At 26.7% G+C, this 27,777-nt stretch overlaps 1 protein-coding gene across 3 annotated transcripts; it reads right to left on the bottom strand.

The window, feature by feature from the left end:
• Positions 1–2: 2 nt before the first annotated feature.
• Positions 3–27,497, bottom strand: LOC129960183 (tetraspanin-13-like). 3 transcript variants are annotated; one of them, XM_056073394.1, is made up of 7 exons: positions 27,299–27,474; positions 20,279–20,395; positions 16,696–16,863; positions 14,207–14,428; positions 10,431–10,556; positions 10,223–10,312; positions 3–5,104 (listed from the first exon to the last, which is right to left on the bottom strand). In XM_056073394.1, exons 2-6 carry the CDS (start codon positions 20,348–20,350, stop codon positions 10,238–10,240), a joined length of 663 nt encoding a protein of 220 aa, XP_055929369.1. In that variant the 5' UTR covers positions 20,351–20,395; positions 27,299–27,474; the 3' UTR covers positions 3–5,104; positions 10,223–10,237. The 3 variants fall into 3 exon arrangements, with proteins under 3 accessions (XP_055929369.1, XP_055929368.1, XP_055929367.1); XM_056073393.1 differs by lacking the exon at positions 10,223–10,312 and having other exon boundaries at positions 27,425–27,497; XM_056073392.1 differs by lacking the exon at positions 10,223–10,312 and having other exon boundaries at positions 27,299–27,476.
• Positions 27,498–27,777: the final 280 nt, after the last annotated feature.

Genomic DNA, 27,777 nt, shown 5'->3' with positions numbered 1-27,777 from the left:
TTACTACTGTATAAGGTGGACTAAATAACAAAATTTACAGTTAACAAACAATTGAAAACTGTATTTGATCCTATTACACTAATTTTTTTCTTATTGTCATAAATTATAAATTAACACAACCTTTACATAAAAATTTTTTCATACAAAAATATCCAGTTCTAGTAAACACAATTCTGAGAGAAAAGTACAATTTTAAAACAAATGCAAATATTTGAAAATATCCAGATTATTACAAACAACTTAAAAGGAAGATACATGGAGCATATACGTGAAATATATTAGACTCACAAGTTCTTGAAACAAAATGAAGAAAACCAATGAATCCATGTATTCCAGAACAATTAAAAATATATTTTCGCATATCGCATATTGACATTATTTACATATCTGTATCCAAACCAATTTTAGATCTTTGTATATTTCACACATTATCTCTGCATCAATATTTAATTAAAATTGAATTTGTTTTCATTTTCACAAATAGCTGAATCTGAACATCTTAACGGAGGGAAAACGATTAAAATACATGATTACTCAAATAAAATTTTTGAGTTTAGTTTCACAGCCAATATTTCATTACAAACCAAACAAAAATCTACCAAAGAGCATTTCAAAGATATCTGTCTTCATATAAATTACAATCTCAACAAAAACACTTTTGTAGTTTAAAAAGATTTAATGTTCTGTTATGAAGCCAAGCACTTATACAGCAATTAAAATTCAACACATATTTATGTAAGCAATATATTTAACAAATAGCTGACAATTAAAAATCGCAATTTACAGATAATAAATTACATATGCATTTACTAGTATTTAGATACAGTATATGATAAAGAACATCATGTAAGTGGTTGGTAAGCCTCTAATGATACAAACTAAAGTGAAAATTATCATATAGGAACAGAGGCCACAATTCACAATTTGTGTCAAAATTCATTTCCCATACTCTATTCTTTCAACAGATCAAACAAATTCACGGATTACACTCGGATAACAAAAAGAAAGCAAGAACCAAAGAAACCACAAATGAAGAATGCCTGTATGCTTAATGTAATTTTTCATTCAAAATTGCCGTAGTTATTTAAAGCAAGATGTATATAACATGTGTTACTTAAAGTCATATTTTGGAGATTAAAAAAAAAAATTCAATATTAACTACTGTTTTTTTTTTCAGATAAAGAAATTATTCTTCATACAGTATTCTGCAATTACCTAATCTGACAACGTAGATAAAGTGTTGTTTGTTCATATATATGAAGTTAAGAGAACAGTCTAGATATTTTTTTATGTGTGCAGTTAATGTTTGCAAATACTGTACATATAGAAAAAAAAATCATGGAATTGGCACATTTAATATTTTTTTTCAGCAGAATTTTCGAAAGTTCCCTTTTTGTATTTGAAATTGTGAACTCAATGTTATTTTGCAAGATTTGATTTCTTATTATTTTTTTTGTCAGAGATATTTTATGCTTTTGAATTTTAAAAAAAATAATTTTGTATACTGTTTTTGCATTAATTTCATTTATTTTGAACACTCAATATATTTATTAAAGCAAGAAGCATATAAAAATAAAATTTCTAATACCAATGAGCTCTATAAACCAAAAGATGTGTTATTTACAATTCAGAAATTTAAACAACACTTTGTAGCTGTTAACAGATTTAAAGCATATAATTTAAAATCTTAAATATGCAAAAAAATTCCAAACTGCTAAAATGTAAATTTTCATTAAAAACATGTGAAATTCATTGCTATTAAAAACAACAAAGGAACCAGTTGAAATAAATATTTGTTTATAAACCCTAGCCAATTGGAAAAAGCACAAGATATATAAATTATTTCACTCCACCACTCCTCTGATTAGTTAGGATGGATTAAAGCATATATGGACCACAAAGGCATCAGATTTCTCAGGCAAGCAGACAATATCCAAAGCCAATGCACAGCCACAAGAACATTCTTAAAAGTGCACTAAAAAAATTTTGATATAAGAAATCTAGATTCAACTGCAAGGTACATTCATCCAATTATATCCAAAATCTCCCTGAACGGAACACAATAGAACAGACAAGAGTTCTTTTGTAACACATCATGGCCTATTAGCTTCATACTTTAAGCGTTCTCACATCAAAGACTCTAAATTTCATATAGCTATATGGTGATACATTGCACAATGTAATGTAACCTTTAGCATATTATATATATTGCCCTTAATAAATATTTTAGTTTATACTCATTCAAATGACAAGAAAAGAGGTTCCAAGTTCGCAGTACACTGTAGTGAAAAGAAAGCATAGGTAATGGTAATCCATCTTCAGGTCACAGGTTCCATTTTCACTCATTCATATATTATCCATTTCTGTTCATGAGTTATATGACTGATCTATTTGATAACTTCAAATTTGACGAACGAATTTTTAAAGTTTTGTCTATAAAATTCAATATTTCATTCCTTTTTCAAATCCAACTTATATTATTAGACATATTTAAAATAATTCTTAATTTTTTTCCCCTATTTGCAAGTGTTTTCAAGTTCATTGAAATCGATTGCATAGCTCTATTTTTAAGTAATGATTTGCAGATCATACTGCACACCTCAATGCACTCAATGTGGACTAATATTAGTTTAAATACACATAAGTTACAGCTATAGAGCATCGCAAATAACATCCTATTCATAGCTACAATATCTGATAATACAATTATATAAGTAGGTTACTTGTCAATGCAATTGTTTTACAAAAATATGCCATTTTATAGATATTTTTTTTATCAAACTCCTGCACTGATAATATTGAATGATGAAGCATATGGGATGAATTTGGCAAATTGTCAATGTTATGGAATATCAGCTATTATGATTATTTTGATTAAGGATTAAAAAAATTTGAATTGCTAGTTTCTTTTATCTATAAAAGTACGATTGAATTTCAATTCTGAAATTTTCAGAATAAGGTGGTAAAATTTATCCAAGCAAAAAATTAATGTTCTCTCATGGAAAACAAACTTGTTTCTCATTTTCTATGTTTCACACAAATTACATTAAAAACAATTAAGAATGACCAAATGCTTTGATTTCCACAAAATTCTCACTTACAGAGTAACTTAAAAAATATAGTATATAAGTCATATGCTGATCTCTAGTTCTCACAATTTATATTTATTGTGCAAAAACATTTGCAACAATCACCAGTAAATGTCATTGTATTTAAACTGGTCGTCTAGCAATAAACCAATTACAAGACATAGTAGCACTGTTTGTATAAGAGTGACAAGTGCAAAATCGAGCAAATACAAAAACTATTACATATTTTAATATCATTCAATCAAACTGAACATAGCTTATTTAAATTCATAAACATTATATCAATTAATAAATAATAATAAAAAAAACAACCTATTGCTATTTCATGTAAACAGTAAATTATAAATTTCTTTTTATTTTCTTAGACACAGTAATGTAATCATCAAAATAATCCATCTCCATTTTTTTTTGTCTGGGAATATAACTGAAAAATGCAATAAGTTAGAGAGGTAAAATTTATTATGAGGTTTTTACACCAAAATCTGGTGGAAATCTGTCAATAGTGAAATCTATAAGTCCATCCATATGCATGTGAACAGGATAACCTTAAAACAGCAAGAGTTTTACAGACTTTTTCAGAACTGCAGATAATTCTCAAATTTTGAACCAAATCCGTCATAATCATCTCTCGATCTGTGTGTATGTGAACATGATAAATGTATATGCAGCGTCTTAAATATATGAAGCTTGACATTTGGCCCTTATACCATATATACCTTTTCTGTGCCAAATTTTTGACTCAATTGGTCGAAAGGGAGTCCTTGAAAATGCAACGATATTCTTCAATATACTACAACAAGCACAAAAATACTCTTTTTGTGTTAATATATGAAAAACTCACAAGTGCGAACACTTCCTTATGTTTCCACAATAATTTATGAATTCCAATATTTATTTACTCAATTTATTTATAGCCAAATTTTGCACAAGTAACATATTTCCATCAAATGAATTAGCAACCTTATATCTTTCATATTTAACATATTCGAAATAACCTATTTTCATCAAACAAATGGAAAAGGACCATAGCTATCCCCCACAATGAAATGAAGTTACTGAGGCAATGAATTAAAAATTAATGGAAAAGAAACCCGAATACAACCTAAAAATTTTACAAGATATCAAGAAATGAGAAGATATAGTAGCTTAATGCAGATCATCGATTCTATGCTTGATTTCAAAATTACAATTTATAAAATTTACAAAGAATTTCATCAATACATGATTTATTTTTGTTACCTTTCTAGATAAAAAAAAATTATTCAGTATTATAATGAATGAAAGCTTGAATGTGAAAACATCTAACAAGTTTCCTAAAGCAAATTCAAGTCAATTAGATGCAACTTCATTAACCTTTTCCTTATTTTCACAGAACATTAGAGTAAGTTTAACAAACAATCAAATAAATATTTAAGTATATTACTCCAAACCAGTGGTTATTTTTAGTCTGCATCACTGGATTGTTTAATCCTACAGAACTGTAATATGATTATGCATATATTTTATAATAATATGGCAGCAAGAAAGAACATATTGTGGTGAAAAAAAAAATCTATATATTAACGGAAATGACAATTCACATTTCCAGAATGGCACCTGTAAAAGATTTTCTACAGCACTGGATTATTTGGATTTACAATCATTTCAGTAACCTAAAAACTTTCTACATAGAGTAAACAATTATGAAAGGGGGAAAATATTTCATCAAAGACGAACAATTAACATTAATACTTTGCACTTACACTATAAAGAAGCTCAGAAACATTCAATAATCACAGATAGCAATAGAGTATGAGAAAAATCATAAATAAGAATTCAGCTACAGATGAAAAAAATCCGGAACAAAATTCTGAGATAAATTCAAGGTAACAAGAGAACTTAAAAAATAAATAAATGCATAACATCATTTTTAAAAAATATAATAGTTTTCCTTTTTATAAAAGAGGATTTGATAATCTTTCTTTGAAAGGCAGCCATAACTGACGATACTGGTGTGTCAAGAATACAGCCAAAAGCTAAAAAAAAAGAGAGAGAAAAACTGTCAGTAAAAGCATTCTATAAAGTAAAATTAGTGCAAATAAAAATCAATTACTTACCACAGAAGAATTTTCAAAGATAAAAAGGAAATAAGAACTTTTAATTTAATCAAATCTCCTTGGACTAAATTTGAATAACCTTAAGATGAAGCCATAACTGATCAACACTTTACAATATAATTAGATATATTTCTATTTAATCACACTGCATGCAAGAAGCATGTTTACTTCTAATTATTTTAATTTACCTATAAGTCTGCCTCAGCCTTCATAATGTGCATCCATGTAGAATGAATAATTTTTTAGAATACATGAGAGAAAAGGCAAAAATTTTCCATTTTATTCGATATATTTTCAATATTATTCAATTGCAATCATAATAATATTTTTAAAGAAAATTTATTATAATTCAAGATTTATCCCAAAATTATTCAGAATACACAAAGCTTCATATTGAAGTTGCATAAATAAGGGAATTTTGAAAGATATCATACTGATGTTTCTGCTTTTGAAAATGAATGTATAAATAATTTAACTTTTAAAAAACGTCAGATTAACTTACTTTTAACACCAGCTTAAATTTACATTTTATCATCTATCCACTGTTTAAGATAGATATCATATCAAATGCTAAAATTCAGTATGAAATTGTTAACCTAATAATTACTCCTTTTAATGTAGTGCCAATTAACAATATAATAGAACACAATAAAAAGTTGGTTCTTACTGGAATTTGTGCATTTTTTTTCCATACTGATTCAAAATATAGTATAAAGAATTCAAAACTGCATGCAGAAAAGCAACTTTTCTGACATGAATTAAAAGAAATATATTAAGTTTAATACTTTTTAAATGATTTGTAGCACATTGGCCATTTTGGAATATTTGTGGTCATAAAAACGCAGCGATATCCAGTAACAATTTTTTTGAGCATCTACATATTATACGTCGTAAAAATATTATCAAATTTATATTCTCATCCAATAATAATAATTTTACGATATACACACATGATGTTACGCCATTTGGGAATAATAAACACAGACATTTAGATTAGAAGTTCAAAGTGACTTAAGAATTCTACCTTTACATGATTTTATACTAAATATTGAATTAACACTTTCATATCCACGGAATAATTTAAATACATACAGATGTCATATAATTAGATCATGAAAGTACCAAGACAGGACACAAGCTTGAAACAACAGCAACAAGAACAACAACAACACAAATGAACTTCATAAAATAATACATTGTGTAAAAATAAACTTTCAGAAGTAAAATAATTAAAAATGCACTAATTTATACAAAAAAAAAAAAAAAAAAATCGATATTAAAAATATTGTAGAATTATTACATAAAAGAAAATTAATCGACTTCAAAAATAATAAAATTCGATTCTGAAAGTGCTGAAATCCTTTGTGCTTTTCAGCGGAAACGGGGAATGTCAGTAAAAATGCATGTACTATTTTTCTCCTGTATATCTGGTATATACCGAATTCATAAAAGACAAAATAAAAATATGTAAGGTATCTGCAATTATCATGAATTAATAGCTAATTTTTAAACAGTTAAGAGATTGATGTATAATTCAAGTTGAAAAAATACCTTATGATGTCAACAAATACAATTAAAAAAAATTACGAATTTTTATACCATCTTCAACTCCTATCAATTATTCCATTATGCAAATAAGGAAATAATGATCAGTTATGAAAGGTTAAAAATCATTATTTAAGATAATTTTATAGATAAATTCACAATCTTGAGAGAGATCTTAAGGGATCTTTTGAATTGTAACTATGCAAATTCTTCCTTAAAATTTATATACGACGTCTATTTAGGTTAAACAGCTATAAATCGGTCAATTTTAGTTATAAAACTATGGTTCTTTTATCTCATGCTTTATGGTGTCGATAACATCGATGTTTTCTAATTATGACTGTTAAGGACAGGAAGATAATATAATTAGAATTCATAACTTGTTTCAGAAATACAGTGGTAACCAAAATTGTACACACTTTCGGAATTTTTTGTTTTCTAACTTTGTATGCTTATAGAAAATGTAACGTTTTACAAAATGCAAACTCTTACATATAATTTTGAAGAGAATTTAATGCTGGTTCCAATACAAAAAGCAAAATTCAAATATTTGCAAGAAAAAAAATAGTGATAATAATTATGGACGTACAGTAGATGTTGATGACTGCAATGAGTTATCAGTACTTAGTAGGGTAGCTTTTATTTTTTATTACAACTTCAATTTGATGTTTCATTGAGTTTCTAGAGTTTTAAGCTCTTCCTTTGTTATTACAGGATGCCAGGAAACAATTATAGCCTCAATTAATTCTCTTTTATTTAACGAACGCTTCATATATACAAGTCTTCAAACGGTGCCATAATTTCGAGGTCAGGACAGTTTCCTGGCCATGATAACAATTCGATGTTCTTTTTACTAGAGCACTCTCTCGATATTTTTGCTGTGTAGCAAGGAGCGGAATTCTGCTGAAAAATAATTGAGTTGTTGGAAAATAGATCACTGATGGGTGGTATAAATTTTGACTCTAGAATAATGTCAATGGATTTTCTTGCTTGCTCCCACCGATAACATGAAGGAGACCAATATCGTCTGCTGACATGTATGACCAAATCATAACACTATAGTTTGAGTATTTTCTGTAGGCGGTGCAAGGTCACATTTTCTACCTCGTTATTGGTTGTCTGGTACTAGTAACGTGGTAGAAAATGTGACCTTGAACTGCCTACAGAAAATGCACAGACTATAACTGAATTCTACATAGTTGCTTGAATGTAGTCAGGATATAGTTCTTCGCCTATTCTATGTCTTATCGATTTTCACCATCACTACCGAATAACAATATGTTTGTATCATCACTCCGAATAAACTGTGATCACTGATCATATGTCCAATTAATGCGGTCCTTTGCCCACTGTAATCTTTTTGATTGTCATTGATTCTTGACTAAATATTCGAAATATTTACAAAAATTCCATCTGTATATTAAAAAGTTTAACAAACCTTCTAATTTGCAATTTAATTACAGTCGTACTTCTACAGAAAAAGCACAATAATGACATGTTTCAACTTTAAACATGTCAGCTTCTGCTAGCAGTTAATAACATTTGATTGGTTCCCAGAACAAGAACAGTGATTTGCCAGGAAATTTAGAAATTACAATCCACTTCATCATTTTGTTTGTTATTCAGATTTAAGAAAGAATAACATTTTTTATATTGCATATATTTGAATTTTGCATTGAAATCAGCATTTAATTCTCTTTAAAATGATATGTAAGAGTTTACATTTTGTGAAATGTAACATTTTCTATAAGCATACACATAACGATTTTCAAAAGTATCCACAATTTTGGCCACCACTGTATATTTATTGATGCAAACAACATAAGATATAAAATAAATCTTTTTGTCATTTAAAGTATTTTTCCAACTGGAACTACATGCCTGTCTCTAATAATTTAGAAGTTAGCATTTTCGGCTACAATAAGGGTGGACATTCTGTATAAAATAACTTATATAAGATTAATTAAATGAAGAGTGTTCAATCCACATTATCAGAAAGTAAAAATAATGACAACACACGATTCAAAGAATATGATAGGCAACTACCAGCACAAACATCTCATTTTTATGAAAACTCAAATACCAAATGATTAACATATTGGTAAAAAAAAAAAAAAAAAAAATCAGTATCTAAAGTAAAAATAATATTATATATATATATATATATATATATATATATATATATATATATATATATATAGTAGAAATGAATTATCATGGTAGTATTAATTCATGTAAATTAAGAATTCTTCATATATTTGATGAGTTTGGCCAATAAGAGTATATTCTCAACATAAAGAAATATAGCTACATTATCTGGAATTAATTTCTAACAATGATAGTGTGATGCTATAACAGTGTGCACACATACAGACATAAACATGCAAATACATAAAAAGCCATCGGCTCATAGTGAAAAAGGCAAAAATACAGTATAATCTTACTTTCTGGATGCTAGAGCATGATGCAAATAAGACAAACATGTGTTATTAAAATGATTTGAAATAAAACAACAGTTTACAAAAAATTCTTTTGTTACTTCAAAAAGGGGGAAATTCATTCCATCTTATATACCCCATGTAGGAATTTAAATTTCAAAGAGTTTGAAAAAAAATTGAACTGATATGTGAAATACACAAAATTTTGACCATATTTGTTTTACAAGGAAAAAAGGGGGCAAAGAAAAAAAAACAACCATCCTCATTTTTATCAATATTCAAATAATTTTTTTGAATATAAAATTTTTAAACAGTTAAAAATTTTTTTAACCATAAATTATAGATTATATGTTCTATTAAAGAAACAAAAGAAAGGAAAAAAAAAAAAAAAAAAAAAAAGAAATAACAATTGGACAGTTATCTTTAGGTGTACTGGATTCAGTAAAAAAACACAATTTAAGAAGGAGATTTTAAATAAACATTACGATGATTAAATGGGTAAATTTGTGAATAAAATAAAGTATACATTAAAAAAAAATGCAAATTTATCAAAACTCATATATGTATTTCATATTTCAAAGCATAGTAAAATGAAATGTTGATTTAATTAATAATCGCATCTTTGGAAAAAGACAGTTAATACTGAAGAATGTTTAATAGAATATTTTTAAAGAACAAGATTTAAACAGTATTAATTAACCTCATGACGAATTAGCCAACGAAATGACGAATAAAATTTCAAGAAAATTTTTATTATTCTTGAAAAGGACAATTAATATTACAAGAAGTTACAAAAAGAACAGAAAGCAAGAAGAGAGAGAGAGAGAGAGAGAGTAGAATGGAGGAAAAAAAAATTTAAAAACATAATTAGAATTAAGCGTGTTAGTAAAAAAAGTTAATTAAAGAAAATGCTTTGAACTTATTTGTATTTCCATACCCTTACAGCAGATTACACCAAATAGAAATAAAAGGGAGACAAAAATATGCAACACCTTCTGTGTGTTATATATTTTTTTAAAATCATGCATTAAAAAGTTTAGCACAGCAAGAATACCTGTAAAGATTAGTTTTAGAGAAAAGCACTAGGGTTAGCTCGAGGATCCCTCTGGTTACGATAGCGAACAGTCAGCCACACACCAACAAACTAAAGAAAAAATGCATATTACTATATGCTTTTAAAACAGGAGAATGTGGGAATTTAAATGATTTTTCAATATTACGGGATACTATTCTAATAAAAATAATCTTTATGAAACAGATACCTCAGTAAAACTGAAGAATAACCCAATACCACCACAAATTTTCAAACTACTGTTAATTGCATTTCGCAAAATGTTCCAGCAAGGTGGACATTGATTACTACCATCAGGAGCAACACAGCTTGTAATCTAAAATCACAGAAACTTACAATTAAAATATAATTTTGAACATCAGAAATTACATATTCACTGAAAATCTATGTAAAAGGGACTGTCCAAATATTAAAATTTGCATTTCTTAAAATGTAATAATTAAAATGCAATATTTCTTAAATGTAAAATGTATAAATTCTCAGCTTGATTCTGGGTAAATTAAGATGTTTAATATGAATACTTATGGAATTAATATCAAGATATTTCCGATACTTTATATTTTGCAGCAAACTAACATGCATACAGTGGCTTGAAAGTAGGAACTCTCAACAATCAAGGTAAGAATTGATTTAGATCGAATTGGCCTTTACAACATAGAAACTAAGTCATAAATCCAATAAAAATGTTTTAATAATAATAAAAAAAAAACTTTATAAAATGTTGAAAGATCAAATGATTCAATAATCTTTTATTATACTTAAAATAATAACAAAAACATATAAGAATTGAACTTTTATTGTACTGCCTTAAGTTTAAAAAAAAAAAAAAAAAATCGGAAAATAATTTTATTATAATACCTACAGTACTAACCATAAACTGTCTGATCAAAAATTTCTGAGCACTTTTGATTTGCACATTTCTTTCGAATTTCTCTAGAAAATATAGACGAACTTCCTTTAAATTTCAACCACGTACAGAAGGCGCATGGATTTATCTTTTACAATGAAGATTTCGGTATGAGGTAATAAGGGGATCAACCAGAAATCAGAGAAATAAGAAATGATTTGAGGTTAACTAATTTCATAGAAAGTTGATGATGATTTGCAATTTTCATTAATGATTTTGTTTAATTTGTGCAGTACTAATATGGATTTTCATAAAAGTAGTACTCATAATATTTGGGAATATAAAAAAATCTAAAATTTGTTGTTTACAATATACACAATTTTCAAACAAACCATACAAAGCTTACAGATATGTGCTGGTAATTAATGTATAACCAATACATTATATTAAAATTTAAAGTATATATTTTGAGAATTTATTTATCAATTTATATTTCACACATGTGCGAAATGATATATTTTCATATTTATAATTTCAAAACTAATATATAGGTCAACCTATATAAAAAAAAATAATTACCAGCTGAATATCGTTAAGATTCACAAAGACATTGACATTAAAGTGAGCAGAATTTCTGTTGCTCTCAAAAAGAAGCTAATTGTTGAGGGATTTACCATGAATAGACATTTTTAAATTTTAAGCAATTGTATAAAAGGTTAATTGTAAAAAAAAAAAAAAAAATGTTAAATACTTGTGCATACTATAAATGAATTTCAGTAAATGTAGCATCACATATAACTATAAATTTTATTATGTTATTTCCCTAATTTGCACTAATATTTGACTGTAACTTGATATACATTATAAAAAAAGCATTCGAACACTATTTTTTTTTTGTTACCTAGCAGATGCTTAGTTACTAATATGAAGTTGTCAACATGAAGAACAAACCACAAATACTTATGGAATAAACTGGAACGCCTAATTCGAGTTAGACGATATTCCACATCATTGATAGAATTTATTGGTTTTCTTTTACAACAATGACATGCAAATCTTTTACACACATTCCAAAAACTAGAGTATGCTCATCCTAAGTGAATAGCAGATGTGAAAAGTAGCCTTATTAGTAATTGGTGCATGCACAGGATAAGCAAATAATAGAAGTAATTCCATTTCCTGCTACTTTTAATTTTATAGTGTCTATCAAGTTACTATTTTAATATTTGTATACATAAAGAAAATAATTTATTATAAATTATAATGCTTAATCAAAAGAAATTTATATTAGACATTTGATTTATAGAAAGAACAGGCATATTTATACAATACAATGCAGATACGTGACGATTTTAGTTTAAAAAAAATATAAATTTGCGGGAAATCCCTCATAATTTAGCTTCTCTCTGAGAGCAACAGAAATTCAGCTCACTTTAATGCCAATATCTTTTTCAATCTTAATGGTATGCAATTGCAATTTTTATATAAGTTTACCTATAAATCAGGTTTTGAAATTATGAAGATAAAAATACGCACAGATATAATGATTTACGATTACGATTTTTAAGATATTCAAAGGATGTACTTATAATTTATTGATTTTACATACACATATACACATACATCGTCACATATTCTTGTATGATCTGCGTGGAAACTAACTACACATGTTATAAACAAAAAAACATGTGGAAAAATTAAACATTAAAAAAAAAGAATCCTTTTTATATTCCCAAATATGAATACTGCTTTTACGAAAATCCATATTAGTAATGTGAAAATCAAACAAAACCATTGATGAATGTTGTAAATAATCGTCAACTTTCAATGAAATGAGTGAACTCCAAATCATTTCCGTCTTCATTAATTACCTCATTTTGGAATCTTCACTGTAAAAGATGAATTAGAAAATATTCTCCAAATGATCCAAATTCAAGGGCAGTTCCTCCATATTTTCGAGAGAAATTTGGGAAAAAAATTATAAATTTAAAAAAGTGTCCAAATACTTTTGATCAGAATGTATATTAAAATCATGGATAGTTTTACTAGATTCTTTTAATATGATATTAACGAGCTTTTTTAGGTATGAGGCTTTTTTCTGTCATAGAATGCAAATAATGAGTCATTAGAAAAAATAAATAATTTAGAGAAATATTAACTTCATTTAGGCTTGAAACTGCAAGTAATTAATATTCTGGAAAGGATCTTTTACTCAGTGTAACAAGTGACTATAACACCAAATTATGTCCGAGTTCAGACAGAAATACATAGATAAAAATACAAATATATAATACAACTGCTAATAATATAAACAAGTGACAGATATAATGACAGGCAATGGAACATCTAGATTTTTTTTTTTTAACTATTGCACAACATACATCAATGTATTTTCGCCTTGATTATAAAGTGCACGTTTGAGCAGTCAAAATATTCTGAGAACTAATATGATGCACTAAAATTGATAAAAGGAGATAGGCTGCTGATGAAACAACTTGGACCCAATAATTTTGAGAAAAGGTTGTAACTGTACTAAAAAGTGAAATATTTTTCAAGCGAAACTATGGTAAAACATATATTACCATAGTTTTACTTACAATATTATATATATATGTGTGTGTGTGTAATTAGCTTTCTCTCCCCTTCCCATGAATAAATCAAAATGGAATTATGGAAGCACACTATTGCTTTCTTTGCTTGGAAACAGTCAAACAAAGTGGTTTTGAAATAAAAAGCTGATTCAACAAAACTCTTTTATTTCCTTTTTTTTTTTAATTAAAGGAACCAGTTTAGTATCTGAAAAAAAATAAATAATTTCAAGCACTCAATTTCAACTGCCTGCAATTCTGCACATCAATTAATTCAGATAAGAGTATTAAAGCAATATTTAAAGGGATTTACTATTCTGACGATAAATTACAAGAAAATTTTCTTTAGAAAATTTCAGTTTCTTACAGATTAGGTATACATTCCTTACATCTCTATTGTAACAAAAACTTTCCCACACAAATGAACAACATAGAAAAAAATAATCTGTTCAAAACTATTATTTTATACCTTAATATGAATATTTTATACAAATTAATTTTATTGTTAAGAAATTCATAGAAACTAATTACATTTTGATAAGGAACTCCACCCCCAAGAACATCATCAGGAGGATAAGTCTGATTTTCAAACCCATAGCAATGGAAAATAGTTTGCGTTTTAATCTTGATGTTAAGTTTGGCTCTTTTCCACCCTTCCATAGCTAATTGATGTTGTTGTTCTGTAGTGACAGCTAAGCAAGCACAAGCAATGCTAAACTGAATGATAAATAATAGAAATAAAATCAACATATACTGTTATTGTTAAGGAGTATGAAATCTGATAAACTAATAAAGTTAGCATAGAGTTGCTTCAGAATTTAAGGTAAGAGTAATGGTAGAATAAGGTAAAAGTAGATTTCCGAAGGAACGTCAAGTTGATATTCTATACTCTGAAAGTTGAAAAATGACTCATTACAGTTCAATGTAAACTATATCACAACAACAAAAAATCTATTGCAGGATACTAAGTGCTTATGAGAATGTATATAGTTAACTGAATCCAAAAATAGTATCATTTTTGAGTTTACTAACTGCGACAGATTCAAAGGCGAAACATACTAAATCGTTTTTTTTTTTTTTAAATTTCTGAAGCACTGGATTCGTTTACACAAGTCTTCATACAATATCCGTTAGCCATTTTAACACATTTTATTAGAAATGAAATCACTATTTGCAACTGAGTACACTCGCTTATGGAACAAAACAAGTTATATGAAATAATTGTTTCCAAAACAAAGAAGAAATTGGAAATTTGGATAGAAATTACAGCAACTAGGAGGGGGGAGATCAGACTATCACAAATAGTATAATTATGCAGCCAATACACAGGCTTGGACAAAAAAGTTGAATTTCCTAAAATAATAAATTGCGTCAAATATAAACACAGAAAAGTAAAATAAATCTGATTAATTGAACTATAATTATAAATTCATACAAAATTGCTAGAGATATTACAGACATTGAAGAACTATTATATAAAAGAAAAAATCCTTAATCTCAAGAATGACAAAATTCGATTCCGAAAACACTGAATTCGGTGAAAATGTATCATGCTTGATTATGCAATTAAGATATTTTTTAAGTAACAAATTTTAACAGGTAAAAAAAAAAAAATCAATGATATATTATATATAAAAACTATCAGTAATATAACATTCATAGTATCCAAAATTAAACGAATCTATTTTAAAATTGCCTACAGACGAAAGTATTGTTTACAAAAATTAGCTGAATTTCGCCGCAAGAGGGCTATTTTTAATGAATTAGACATTTGGCATACATTTACGATGGTTTACAAATTTTATATCAACAAAACATGTTCACCATGACAGCTATCATTTTCAGCTACTATCTGGAATCGTAAGATAGCATGTTTCATATTTGAGAGCAGTGTGTTCTGGGAAAATTTCTCGGATTATCTTATTGGATCTTGTATTTTTTTATTACGACTTAGTAGATATTTCAAATACCCACAATGCCAAAAGCCCCATGAAGATCGGGGAGCCCACAGATCATGAAAATGGTAGCTGACGACATGTTCTTCCGTGAAATTTTTTTTTGAACACGTCCATAATAGAAAGACTAATGTGCGGAGGAGCTCCATCATGCATTAAAATTGTGCGTGAAGCACGCTGATGTTCTTACGGATCTAGAAGATTTTACTCTGCAATAATGATGCATATTGCTGCTCGGTGATTGAACATGTTATTGGGCCTCTAATATTTTAATCCCTCGAAGAAATAAGGACCGAAAATAAATGATGTAATAAACCCAAACACACTGTTACTTTAAGTGACTGAAAAGAAACCCGTAAAATTGCAAGTCGATTTTCTGGTTTCTGAATTCGGCAGTTGCGAGTACTCACCAAACCATCCATTCTTCTGTTTCGCCCATTAAATTTTTTTGTTCGAAAATTAGTTATCGAACAAGTTTTTGACTGAGTACAATAATCAAAAATATTTCATTTAGGGGCCTTGTGTATTGCAGTTGCTCTGCATTCGAAAACACATTTCATAAAGGAACTCGAGTACCTACATCGAAAGATATTTCGCCAACTGAATCCTTTGTTTTTCTCGAGTTAGCTGTTAGCGTGATTTTTTTTTTTTTTTTTTTTTTGTAAGTTTTAGATCCGAACCGAGAGCTCGAGTATGTTCAATGGCAGTTACTGCTGAAAGTGTAACCAAGTGGGTTTTTAAGTGTTTTAATTAAAGGTTTATAGTTTGTTTTAGATATTGTGTAATTAAACGAGTATAAATTATCGTGTTAGGGTAACCTATGGATAAAAAAAACGTTGAAAAATAAAGAACTAGTCAAAAATGCATAATTCGTTAAAAATCGCCCTTTCGCGGCGAAATTTTGAAATAATTTTTTATTCCTCGAACAAATTCTCATTCCTTCATTATGTCCTGTATAAATTTCACAGCTTTCTGAGCAACAGTTTCGTCTGTAGAAAGCTTTAAAATAGATTCGTTTAGTTATGGGCACCCTATATATGTCCAACTGATCAAAACAAAGGATACAAAAAATAATAGAACTTGGTGGTGACGGATAGCACCTATCAGACCCATCAGAGATAGTAAAAACAGGAATACTCCACATGCTATTATACCGCCAACAATAGCAAGGTTTGTGATAATGCTTGCTGCTCTACTGTAAGCTGCTACACCAATCAAAATAAATGAAACCAGCTGGAAAAAATATTGTTGAGCAAATTAAAATATTTATAATTGACAATTATATTACAACCTAAGATATTTAAAAAATATATATATATATTTATATGCTAAGAGTTCAAATACAGAAAACAACTGAAAAACCAGAACTAAAATTCACCAGATATTGACACATACTAATATTAATTTTTTTAATGTTAAAATTTAATAATTACGAAAGTTCAAAATTTAAAATTTACAGTGTAGAAGCAATATATTAATAAAATAATAATGTTAATTGAGAATTTAATATTAATTTAAATCTTGATTTTGGCATAAATAAAAAAGGGTTTTATTAAAACATATTGAAACTCGAATGGATGTTCTGACTAATTTTCTTGAGTTATAAATCCAAAAGCAACAAGTTTGTTTAGACACTGTTTATTTCAGGATCCCAAGACTAGCATGTTTGGACGATTGCACTCCAAAAAAGGAGAGAGAGAGATGCAGAAAGGTGAGCGTCTTGACTTCAGCCTAGATTTGCACCTCATGAGATGCATTTTCTTTCATTTTTTTTTTTTTTTTCCATTTGCCCTTTGAGATAATTAAATATTATTTTAATTCAAAAATTGAGTATTTATTGCTCATATGTCTGAAGTCACTGTTAAAAAGCTAACTCATGTGGTTTTAAATAAATACATAAAATTACCTTTAAACAGAAATTTTTTTCCTCTTATCTAAACAAGTAAAAGGAGGTGAAAAAAAAAAAGCCAATAAATTAGAAATATATTTTTTCTTTATTTTCAGTATTTCTCTAAACTGAGAAGAAACATTTTGAAGAGACTTGATTTATTCAGATCCTTTCAGAGATAAAAGATCTGACATCTCAAAAATCCCATAATTGGGCAAATCTAGAATGTTTCTGTAATATGGTGATATATTATTTTTTTCTTAAAAGAAAAATATGCACATGAACAAAAAATAAGCACTTTTACATGCCTTATATATGAACCATAATAAGGCATGTAAAAGTAAGCAGTTTTAAAATTTTTTTAATGATGATACACATCTTAATTGCAGCATTAGAAGATGAAATGCACATAACTTTTACATTAAAAGGCAAGAAAACTCTTCTTTGATTAAATTAAGAAATCTAAAAGTAGGGCTTTAAATTTTTTTTCTGGTAAAAAAATGAATTAACAACTTTTAAGAAAAGAAATCCCTTTATTAAGTCATATTTCTGTGCTTATGCTAATTGTTGCAAATAAATATTGTTTCTAAGTAGGTTTTGTTAAATTTGTGTCCTTTTTCGACGAATTTACAGGCCATTCATGGTTACTACGATTCTTGATTCCATGAATAAACATCCCTCCCCCCCATATTTTGGTTAAATCAATGCTTCCTGGCATATGTGCAAAAGCATGTTGGGTTTCTGTACCTGAGAATTGATAATAGATATATCATTCACAATGTGCAGAAAGAACAAGGACAATTGAAAGGGGAGGAGGAAACTAAAGATTTTGAATGATACATTAAACTGTACTTACATAATATATTAGATAAACTAAATTCACAGAAGGTTACTGTATTTTATTCATGTTTTATCAACAAGAAAATTTTTGTTTAAAAGCAAAATAATTCATAAAATAACTGCTTTTTAAAAATAATTTTAATTTCACTGAATTTTATAATATAAAACTTTGATTATTTATTCTTTTTTTAGCATATTGCCTTGAAAGAAAAGAACAGATATTTCAAACTTTCTATGAAACTAAAAAAGTTACATTAATTATCTATTAAAACAAGATTACAATATCATGTCAACAACAACAAAAAAGAATATTCTTCAATAAAAAGGAGGGAAAATCAGAAGAAGTTGACAAATTACAATACATTTCTTACTATCAAAATACTCTACAGCATAAATTCCTCGTAATATGTGGATTTTTCTGAGTGAATGGAGCATTAAAAATGCTTCAAAAAGTAAACTAATAACTGAAATAATAAACGTGAATATTTGATTCCTCTTCCAATATTGCACAGACACTATTTCTTTAGATAAAGTTTCAAATTAGAGTAACATGGAAAGTTTAGGATGTTAATTTTTTAGGATAGTCTACATTTTAGTTCAAATGATTTAACATATATAATTGCTGAGTAAATCTGAATATTTCAGGATTTCAAATTTGAACAGGAATTTCATCTAAATACTAAGCATATCACAGGTATAAACTCAACCAAAGCAAGTGAAATACATCAGTAAATAATCTTGCTTACTCAGATGCAATCTAGTTGGATATCCTAGTTTCTATATCCCTCTTAAATTTTCGGGGGTGGGGTGGGGAGGCAAGAATCCATTATATTATGTAATGGACAGTAAGGATATAGGCTTAATAGAAAGCAGCAGAACATGTTCTGCACAGAATTGCTCTTTCCTTCAATATTTCTAGTTTTTCTGCCCGTCGTAGATGCGATGTAAAAACACGCATGTTTAAAATAATGATGCGTGTTTCATCTTGATGCCTTGCTGAGAGTTTGCGCTTATTCTTTAACATTCTTTTCTCTTACACCAGTCATGTAACTTTTTTGAAACTAATATGGGGCAAATGCATTTAAAAGCAGAGGAGGAGAAAAATATGAGAATAATTTTTTTACAAGTGTTATACATTTACTAATGCAAATAAGTAGCAAATTTATATAAAGCTTGTATGGACAATCTACTTATCATGATTTAAAATTTTAATACATTCGCAGATTTCAGAAACACTACACATTACTGAAGCATATAATATATCAAATTTATTTAGGCAAAATACCATTTTCAATAGTAATTGTCAAATGCTGAAATTAAGCCATTTAAATACAATTTCACAAAATTAATTTCCCAATTAATATATTTTCTTTTTTAATTATTCTGAAAAAAAAGATAATTTAATTCAAAATTCTATATGAGAGATGGAGCCTGAATATTCTTACAATTTTTATAGCTCCAAAACTTAAAAACTATCTGAAGGGTTGCACTTGTTCAGTAACAATATTTAATGCATAAAAAATTTCCTAATCTTAAAAATGCATATGAAATTAAAGTCATGACTTAATTTTATCTATTGTTTACTTTATAAGCAAATTAAACAGCTTTTCAAAGCAGATGATTTATTTGAGCTTCATATTATTAATAATGCATAATAATTTTCCAAACCTTACACTTTAGAAAAAAAAAAAAAAAATATGAAAAACATGATTATAAAAGAAAAATGCTCAGTTAAAAATGAATTATAATGCACATTGAGCAAAATAGCCAAAGAATACCAACAGTAAGTAGTAACTTTCTTTTTTAAATACACAGCTGTTAATTTAATGAAAATACATAATAAACCACAATTGAATAGAAAGATAGGATAGCAATATTTAATACACTTCAGCAGCGTTAAAATATTGGGGAAAAACTTACAATATAGATAATATTTAATGCAATTAATGCATTTTTTGAGCAGGTAAAACTGCCACACATTTTGAAAACCATTTTGGTGATTTCAAAAATATTCAAGTTCTTTATTTCCAGAGGTTCCTACAAAAAAAAGAAAGAAGTTTTAGTAGTAATTTATGTCCAATTAATAATACAGCTCAAGAACTAATACAATATATTTTTTTTCATTAATTGTTTCTTTCAAAAATACCAAGTGGATTTTTTATTCACAAAATCTTTCTTTCTTTATATATATATATATATATATATATATATATATAAATTAACCTTTTGCTTACAACTGCTGTATCAGAATTTTTTTTTTTTTTTTTTTTTACCTTTGCTTAGGGGCCGGTACAACTGTTGTATCAGAGGCGAATTATGGGTTCTTTCCCCCGAGTAAACTTTTCAGCAATATCTAACTGCCCAATAAAATCCTTTCCCTATTGTGTTGTATCTCATAGGGCCAGGAGATTTTCGCCATCAGAAGCTTAAAATCTGTTTTGGCGCTGATGAGTTTTGCAAGTCATATTTTGGCAACTTTTTCCCCCAAAAAAGCAATCTTAAGACGCAATGGAATCAATAAGTTTAATTTAATCATGAATTATACTAGACCGATTCATATTGCTTTTTTTACCCATTCCATAATTTTGTGGTATCACTTTTCCCATATCAATAATACTAAGCCTTATTAGTAATACGATTTCAGGAAAAAAGCCATTTACCTTTCATTTTAATATGGTGACAACTATAATATTATGCACGATTTATAAATAAATTACTGATTGCATCAACTTATGTGCATGAATAAATTATAATCTATCCCAGCATATCAAATTCTATGTAAACTCTAGCCAATTTTACTTTATTGAATTATATTTTTAAAATTTGATAGTTATTTGCATTTTTGAAAATTTTTGGATAGAAAAATATATTTTTAAATTCAATTACCAATTATGTAAAAATGTAAGTGTATTTTTCAAAAAAGAGATACATGTTATAAATGAAATTCTCAGCAAAAATTAAATATTCAATGTGCATACTGAGTATTAAAAATGTAGTGAGAAATGCTACTATTTATTAATATCAAAAATATTTTGAACTATGTTAAATAAAAAAAATATAATAGATTTTGTAGGAATTATATTAATAATAAAATATTCACTTATGCTTTTAATCTATGGAATGTATGAACATTATAAACTATTTGATATATAAGGAATGAGAGAGAATTTTTAAATAAAAAAATATGCAAGCAACTAGAATTTTAAAATATTATACATAAATTGCTACTTATTTATAAAAAATTGATTTGCTGGAAAAGTAAACACACTAAAATATTCAATCATTAAAATAATTATATTCATAGTTAGTAATATTGAGATTTAATAAATTTCTATTGTTTTCCACATTCCAAAATAATTGCAGTAAAAATTTCTATTCTTAGGGGAGAGTTGGGAGAAGTAAGACAAATTTCACATTTTTTTTTTACTTCATTAGTTTATACTTACGAAGAGTGCAGTTTATAAAAATCTAATAGCATGTTCTTTAATTTTTTTTTTTTTTAAATGCAATAACAGAAAAATACAAACAACTACCCACACCTCCCTTATATGAAGTTATGGGGGACAGATGAGGAAGGACTGGGTCAAGGATTGAGAAAATTAAAATTAATAAATAAAGTATTTTGATATTCTTTTAATCCACTCATTTATAGTTTTGAGCATGCTAAACAAGAGTTGATCTTGAAATCTTCATTGGTGTTGTCACATTTTGAAAACTTTTATTTTCTTTTATAACCATTTCCACTGATTGCAATATATTATTTAATATATTTCTCTTTCTAGAGGCATTTTCTTCTATATTTGTGGCATTAAAAAAAAAAAAAAAGATAACATTATAAATTCTTTTTAATTTAGGGCACCAAAAGTTTTAATAAATAATTTATAACTTAGCTCATTTTTTTTTCAGTGCTTAGTATTTATTATATTGCCTATAACTTAATTATATTTACAGTATAAATTCCCTTAACTGAAATGAAGTGATAGGCCAAATTTTATATAAAAATATTGTTTTTATGTGAAATGATACATAATGATCTACAGTATGAATTCATAAGATATGATACAATTATTAACAAAAATAGAGAATAACAAAATAAGTTTGGAGACAATGATGTTCTTATTTAAATTTTTGAAAAAGAGTGGAATTTCATTGAATGCTTTTTGTTTTGGTTAATGAACGCTCAGCTTTTTTTATTGTTGTACATTATTACTTTATATTATTTAAAATATATATGTGTGTGTGTGCATCATATAACAAAATTTATACTAATTTATATATTTTAATAAATATAAAATCATCAACTTGCTATTACATTGTAACACACCAACAACTAACTTTATTAAATAACATTAAGAAAAATTAAATTTAATAGTTAGCATATTTAGCTATTAAGAAAATGTATTGAAGTGTAATCAAGCATGTCCCCATTCCTCCCACTGCAGAATTTTCTTTTAAAATGCATATCACAAAAAGCATGCTACATTTAAAATATATTTATTTTATAAATAAAAAGATTGAAAAATAAGAATTTGTATTTACTTCTGAGGCATGAAAATCATATTTTTTGTTTTAAACACAAATAATATTATAGCTGGTATATTAATTAGGATCAAGCAAGAGCCTATAGTTGCTCTTCCAAATGGAGAAATAATAACTAGATTTTAATCTTTAATTTAGATATAAATGCAGCTGTCTCATTCTTTCCAACTCTCCCCATTTATCACTATATATGATTATAAAACTGATAAAATTTTGTTTAATAAGCTAAAACCCAATATAGCAGAAAATTTCAAACAATATTTTCAGAATCGTAATATTTAATTTGATATCATTCCTGAAAAATTAGTCAAGGAACCTTTTAGAAGAAAAATGAAATAAAAGATACAAAGCCACATCAGTAACCTGCTTACTACAGTGGCGAGTGATAAACCATTGACACTATGGGTGGTCGAAACCAAAGGGGTCATTTTACACAAACACTTTTTAAAGAAGGGGAAGGCATTTGAGTTATTTTAGGGCCCACTGGTAGAGAAATTTTTTAGTGCTTTGATTTCCAAAATCTTAATGTTAAGATACTCTGCTAACATATTTCAAAAAACATTTATAAAGCAAATAATAGTATTTGCATTGATTGATTAATAGTATTGCAGAATGATTTGAACAGATTCATTAAAGATTTCCAAACAAGCTCAAAAATAGCAGGAAAATGAAATACAATAACTAACGTATTTAATAGGTTTAACTTTTCCAAGATATAAATATATCCCAATTTAATTCCACAACTAATCAAATATATATTACATTTTTTAATATTTCTTTCTAATTTGTTATGTCTAGTGCTGCACATATTTATTACGGAAAAGAACTTCATTAGAGAAGCAAACATATTATTTACTGTTTCTATTATCATGGAATTAACAGATAAGTCAATTTTATCATAATATTCTAGATTTGAAGTAGATCTCTTTGCTGCATAGTTCTGATAAAATGCTTTCATCATTACTGAATAAATAATATATATATCAAATATATTATTCAGAGATTACAATAAGGAATGCATGATAAAATATATTGCTTAAGAATCCTGAAAATGATAACATTTAAAACAATCTTGCAGAACTAACAAATAAAAGGATGCGAAGAAGTGACATCTTTTTCATTGTATGGCATTTCAGAAAAGTTATAACAATAAATAGAAAAGTATCTTTAGAAATAATATAACATAACATATAATATCTGAAAATTATTACAATTTGAATTTTAAATAATATTTCTTTTCTTTACTAATATGAAACTAAAAAGGAAGAAAATTAAATAATCTTAACAGTTGATTACACAGAAAAATCAAATTTAGTAAATGCCAATTACAGCTAGGAAAAAAACTTCTATTTAAAAATATAAAAGAGAATTCTTGAATACAAAAAATGAAAGTGACCGACATCTTCAGATTTTTACTTTCTTGTTTAATGTTTATTTTTTTTCAAAGTAGTGGGCAATGTTGTTTGGAAATGGAAAATTTCAATTAAGAACATAAATATTCTAGAATAATTGTAAAACTATTAGGTATTCCCTCAAAATAAGTTGCTATTACTAAAGGCAAATTAAGAATATGAATAGTTTCTGCATTAAAATTAATAAAAATGAAAGATATTTTTACTTTATAAATAAAAAAATGAAGCAGAGAAAAAAAAAAGCATACATACATTTATTGATAATAAGCAATTCTTCAGGAATTTAAAAATACTATATTTTTAATCAGCTTCAAGACTCAATAATAATAAAAAAATATCACTAGTTTTACAAGTACCATGTATTTTCCAATTAAAAGTAGTGAATTTTAAACTATGTAGTTGTCTAGAGTCTATAGGCAGAGAGGAGAGGCCACAAACAAGTTGATTAAAATCTTTTCCAATTACCAAATAAATAAGTTTGCATAAAATATAAATTGTATGAATGATAAAATATTAAGATAATATTAATACTGAATCAAGTATAATTAGTCAAGCCCATATGTTTCCTTGGGTTCACTTATGAGAATATCTTTAAAAACCAAGCTTCTCCTTCAGTAATTTGTGTACAAACATCAATCATGGAATCATAATAGATAAGGACAAATATATTTTCACAAAGTTATTAATGGCAAAAAAATTAACTTAAATGGCAAAAAAATTAACTTAAACTAAGTCATTAAATGTTAAAAATGTGAAAATAAATTGATCTTCTTATTAAAGTAAGTCTCTTGTCATGTGCAGTATCTTGGGCAACAAAATATCTAAATTCACCACTGCCAAATAATATGCATTTTTAACATATACAAAGTTTTATATAGACAAAAAAAAAAAAAAAAAAATCTTGACTTTCAGATTATCTTATCAGAATTAAATAATATTAATTATACCTGTCTGAGAAAACAAGGTTTAATTAATCATTATTAATTCTGCCAATTAACAGCATGATCATAGAAGGTATTATAAAATAGAACATAAAAGCATATAAATATAGCTTCACAACCTTGAAAGCTTCATTTTTAAAATTATCTTCTAGAATTTTTCCACCTTAGATTTGAAATATCTGAAATCTGGCTAGCAGTTTTAAATAACCAGTTAATTTCATTTTGTCAAGATGAATAATATCGTTTAATGGAATATTTAGAGAATACGATTCCTGTTTTTGTAATTATATGCCTTTGTAGACAAAGTATGTAATGCTGTTGCACATTATATAATATTCTACATATAATATATGACTTTATATAAGCATCGATTTATTTAATTCACTGTAGTTTCCATTAATTCAAAGTATTTCAGCATCTTTGAAGAAAATTATAATTTCACTTCTTTAATGAAAAAAATTGAAAAGAGCTGATTTACAATACCATGCATAAACTCGAATTTTTACATTACTTTTATTATCATTAAAATATGTTAAAAGATTAAATATAACAACAAGTAATTTTGTAAAATTAGTTTTTTTAAAATTTGAAAGTTATTTTTTGGCCTCTCATGATATTTTTCTTTAAAAAAAAATGGCATAAACACACTAATATTTTGTCCCTATAGCTTCCATACTCTCCTTAATCCCTAGTAGTTGGGCTATGGTAGAAACACATATAATTAAATGCACCTAATTCTTATCCACACATTAAAGGAATCTAGTATATGTGTCACATTGATTTCATTCATATTCATTTCATGTAAAACTTTAAATCATTTTTTAGAAAAACATTACATTCAGTAAACAATAGTGACATAAGCTTTCATGCAAATAACGAACATTATCAAAATAGATAAATTTATTATTGTATTAACACGCTTGTTGACAAACACTCTCAAAATACGTAGATTCATCAACAAGTTAATGGACACAATCAAAAAATATATTTCAAATGATTAGGTAATTTATCACTTCTATAAATTTGGGTTTAGTTCATTTTAAAATAAACTAGCACACATATTAAAAATATATTTCATCAAGTTCTTTACAAAATCATAAATTAAAACTTTAAAATAGAAATTTTAATTAAAAAAAATTAAGTAACTGAAAAAAGTAAAACACTTAGCAACATTAAATTAAAATATAAAATTGAACAAGAAAAGTGTTAATAAAGAGGAAGAACAGTGGCATTGTGCATAAGAAATTTAAAAAACTACAGAGGTACATAAAAGCTACTATTTTTGTTACGCATTAATTTTGGAAATAAAAAATATCATTATGATTATCATTATCAGGTTTCTTTCATAACTAGCAAAATATTAGACCCGAAAGAACTAGAATAAAAAATACATAAAATTTAGAATGATTCCTAAAATAAAAGATAATGCACCTTGACACTATTTAATATGCATTTGATATTTATCTATATATAATTATATAAGCACAGAGTATATATAATTGAACAAAAAAAAAAAAAAAAGAATGAACATGTTAACAATCCTGTCTCCATATGTTTTTCTTTTGAACTAATATTGTAGCATGTTGATTTATAGTAAATATATCTGAAAAATACTGTACACTTTTTTATGTCAAAGGAAATAAAAGCAGAGATTCCAAAGATAAACAAAGCATAAAAACTGAAAAAAACAGATAAAAACTAACTATTTTCAAAACAGCAGTTAAATGGATACAAGATTAAAATTATGAATAAAACAAAATTCCTATCGAAAAATTCTTAAAAATTTATTCCGGTCAACACCTTTCTCTCGCTCCGTTTATGACATTATTAACAAAGTTTAATTTTCCTTAATAATAATAATGGTGTTAACTTTCCACAGATGGCTTAAAATAAAATTTGGCTTCAAATGAAATTTGGTTTAAATTTTAGGGAATAGTTATTGATATCATAAATTTTATGTACTAAATATTTTGAAAAGTAAAGATTTTTAATACATAAAAACTTAGTAAAATTTCTTTTTCTTAAGATGATGAAATAATTTTATATACTTTTTCTAGCTTTTAATAAAATACTCCTGAAATATATAACTCTCAATTAGAGTGCTGGTAACGAAATTCAATGTTCTAAAAACTGCTACAACTTTTTAAAATCCAAAATTTTTAAAACCGGCTCACTTTGACACAATTTTCTGAATCGGAAACCGTATTTTCGCTATCTTGTATTATTAACGGTCACCGTCAGAATCACATGATAAGAAATGGGAACTATAATGGAAAATGAGGTAATTTTTTATAGGAATGAATGCGTGATTGAATTTCCTTACCAAACTCTATCTACTTTAAACTAATTCAAATAACACTAATAAAATTATTATATTTTTAGTTGAGGAGAAAGTGAAAAATAACTTAAATGGAGATGTGATTACATTATAATAATTGAAAGACTTTTTCACATTCTGGTCTGATTAGTTATAAATAACTTTCAGCAAATTCCTTTGTTCTGCAAGAATGTAGAGGAATTTTCAATT

This window comes from Argiope bruennichi, chromosome X2 (assembly GCF_947563725.1).
Source record: "Argiope bruennichi chromosome X2, qqArgBrue1.1, whole genome shotgun sequence".
NCBI lineage: Eukaryota > Metazoa > Arthropoda > Arachnida > Araneae > Araneidae > Argiope > Argiope bruennichi.
This window is presented reverse-complemented; position numbering and strand designations above follow the sequence as displayed.

Excerpts from the sequence above, each read along its gene's own strand:
- LOC129960183 (XM_056073393.1), bottom strand. The coding sequence starts at position 20,350 with ATGGTTTTCAAAATGTGTGGCAGTTTTACCTGCTCAAAAAATGCATTA. Across the intron at positions 14,429-16,695 it reads ACCAAGTTCTATTATTTTTT|TATATGTTGATTTTATTTCT; the intron begins GTATCCTTTGTT and ends TAACAATAACAG. Across the intron at positions 5,105-10,430 it reads TATTCTTCAGTTTTACTGAG|CTTTTGGCTGTATTCTTGAC; the intron begins GTATCTGTTTCA and ends CTTTTTTTTTAG.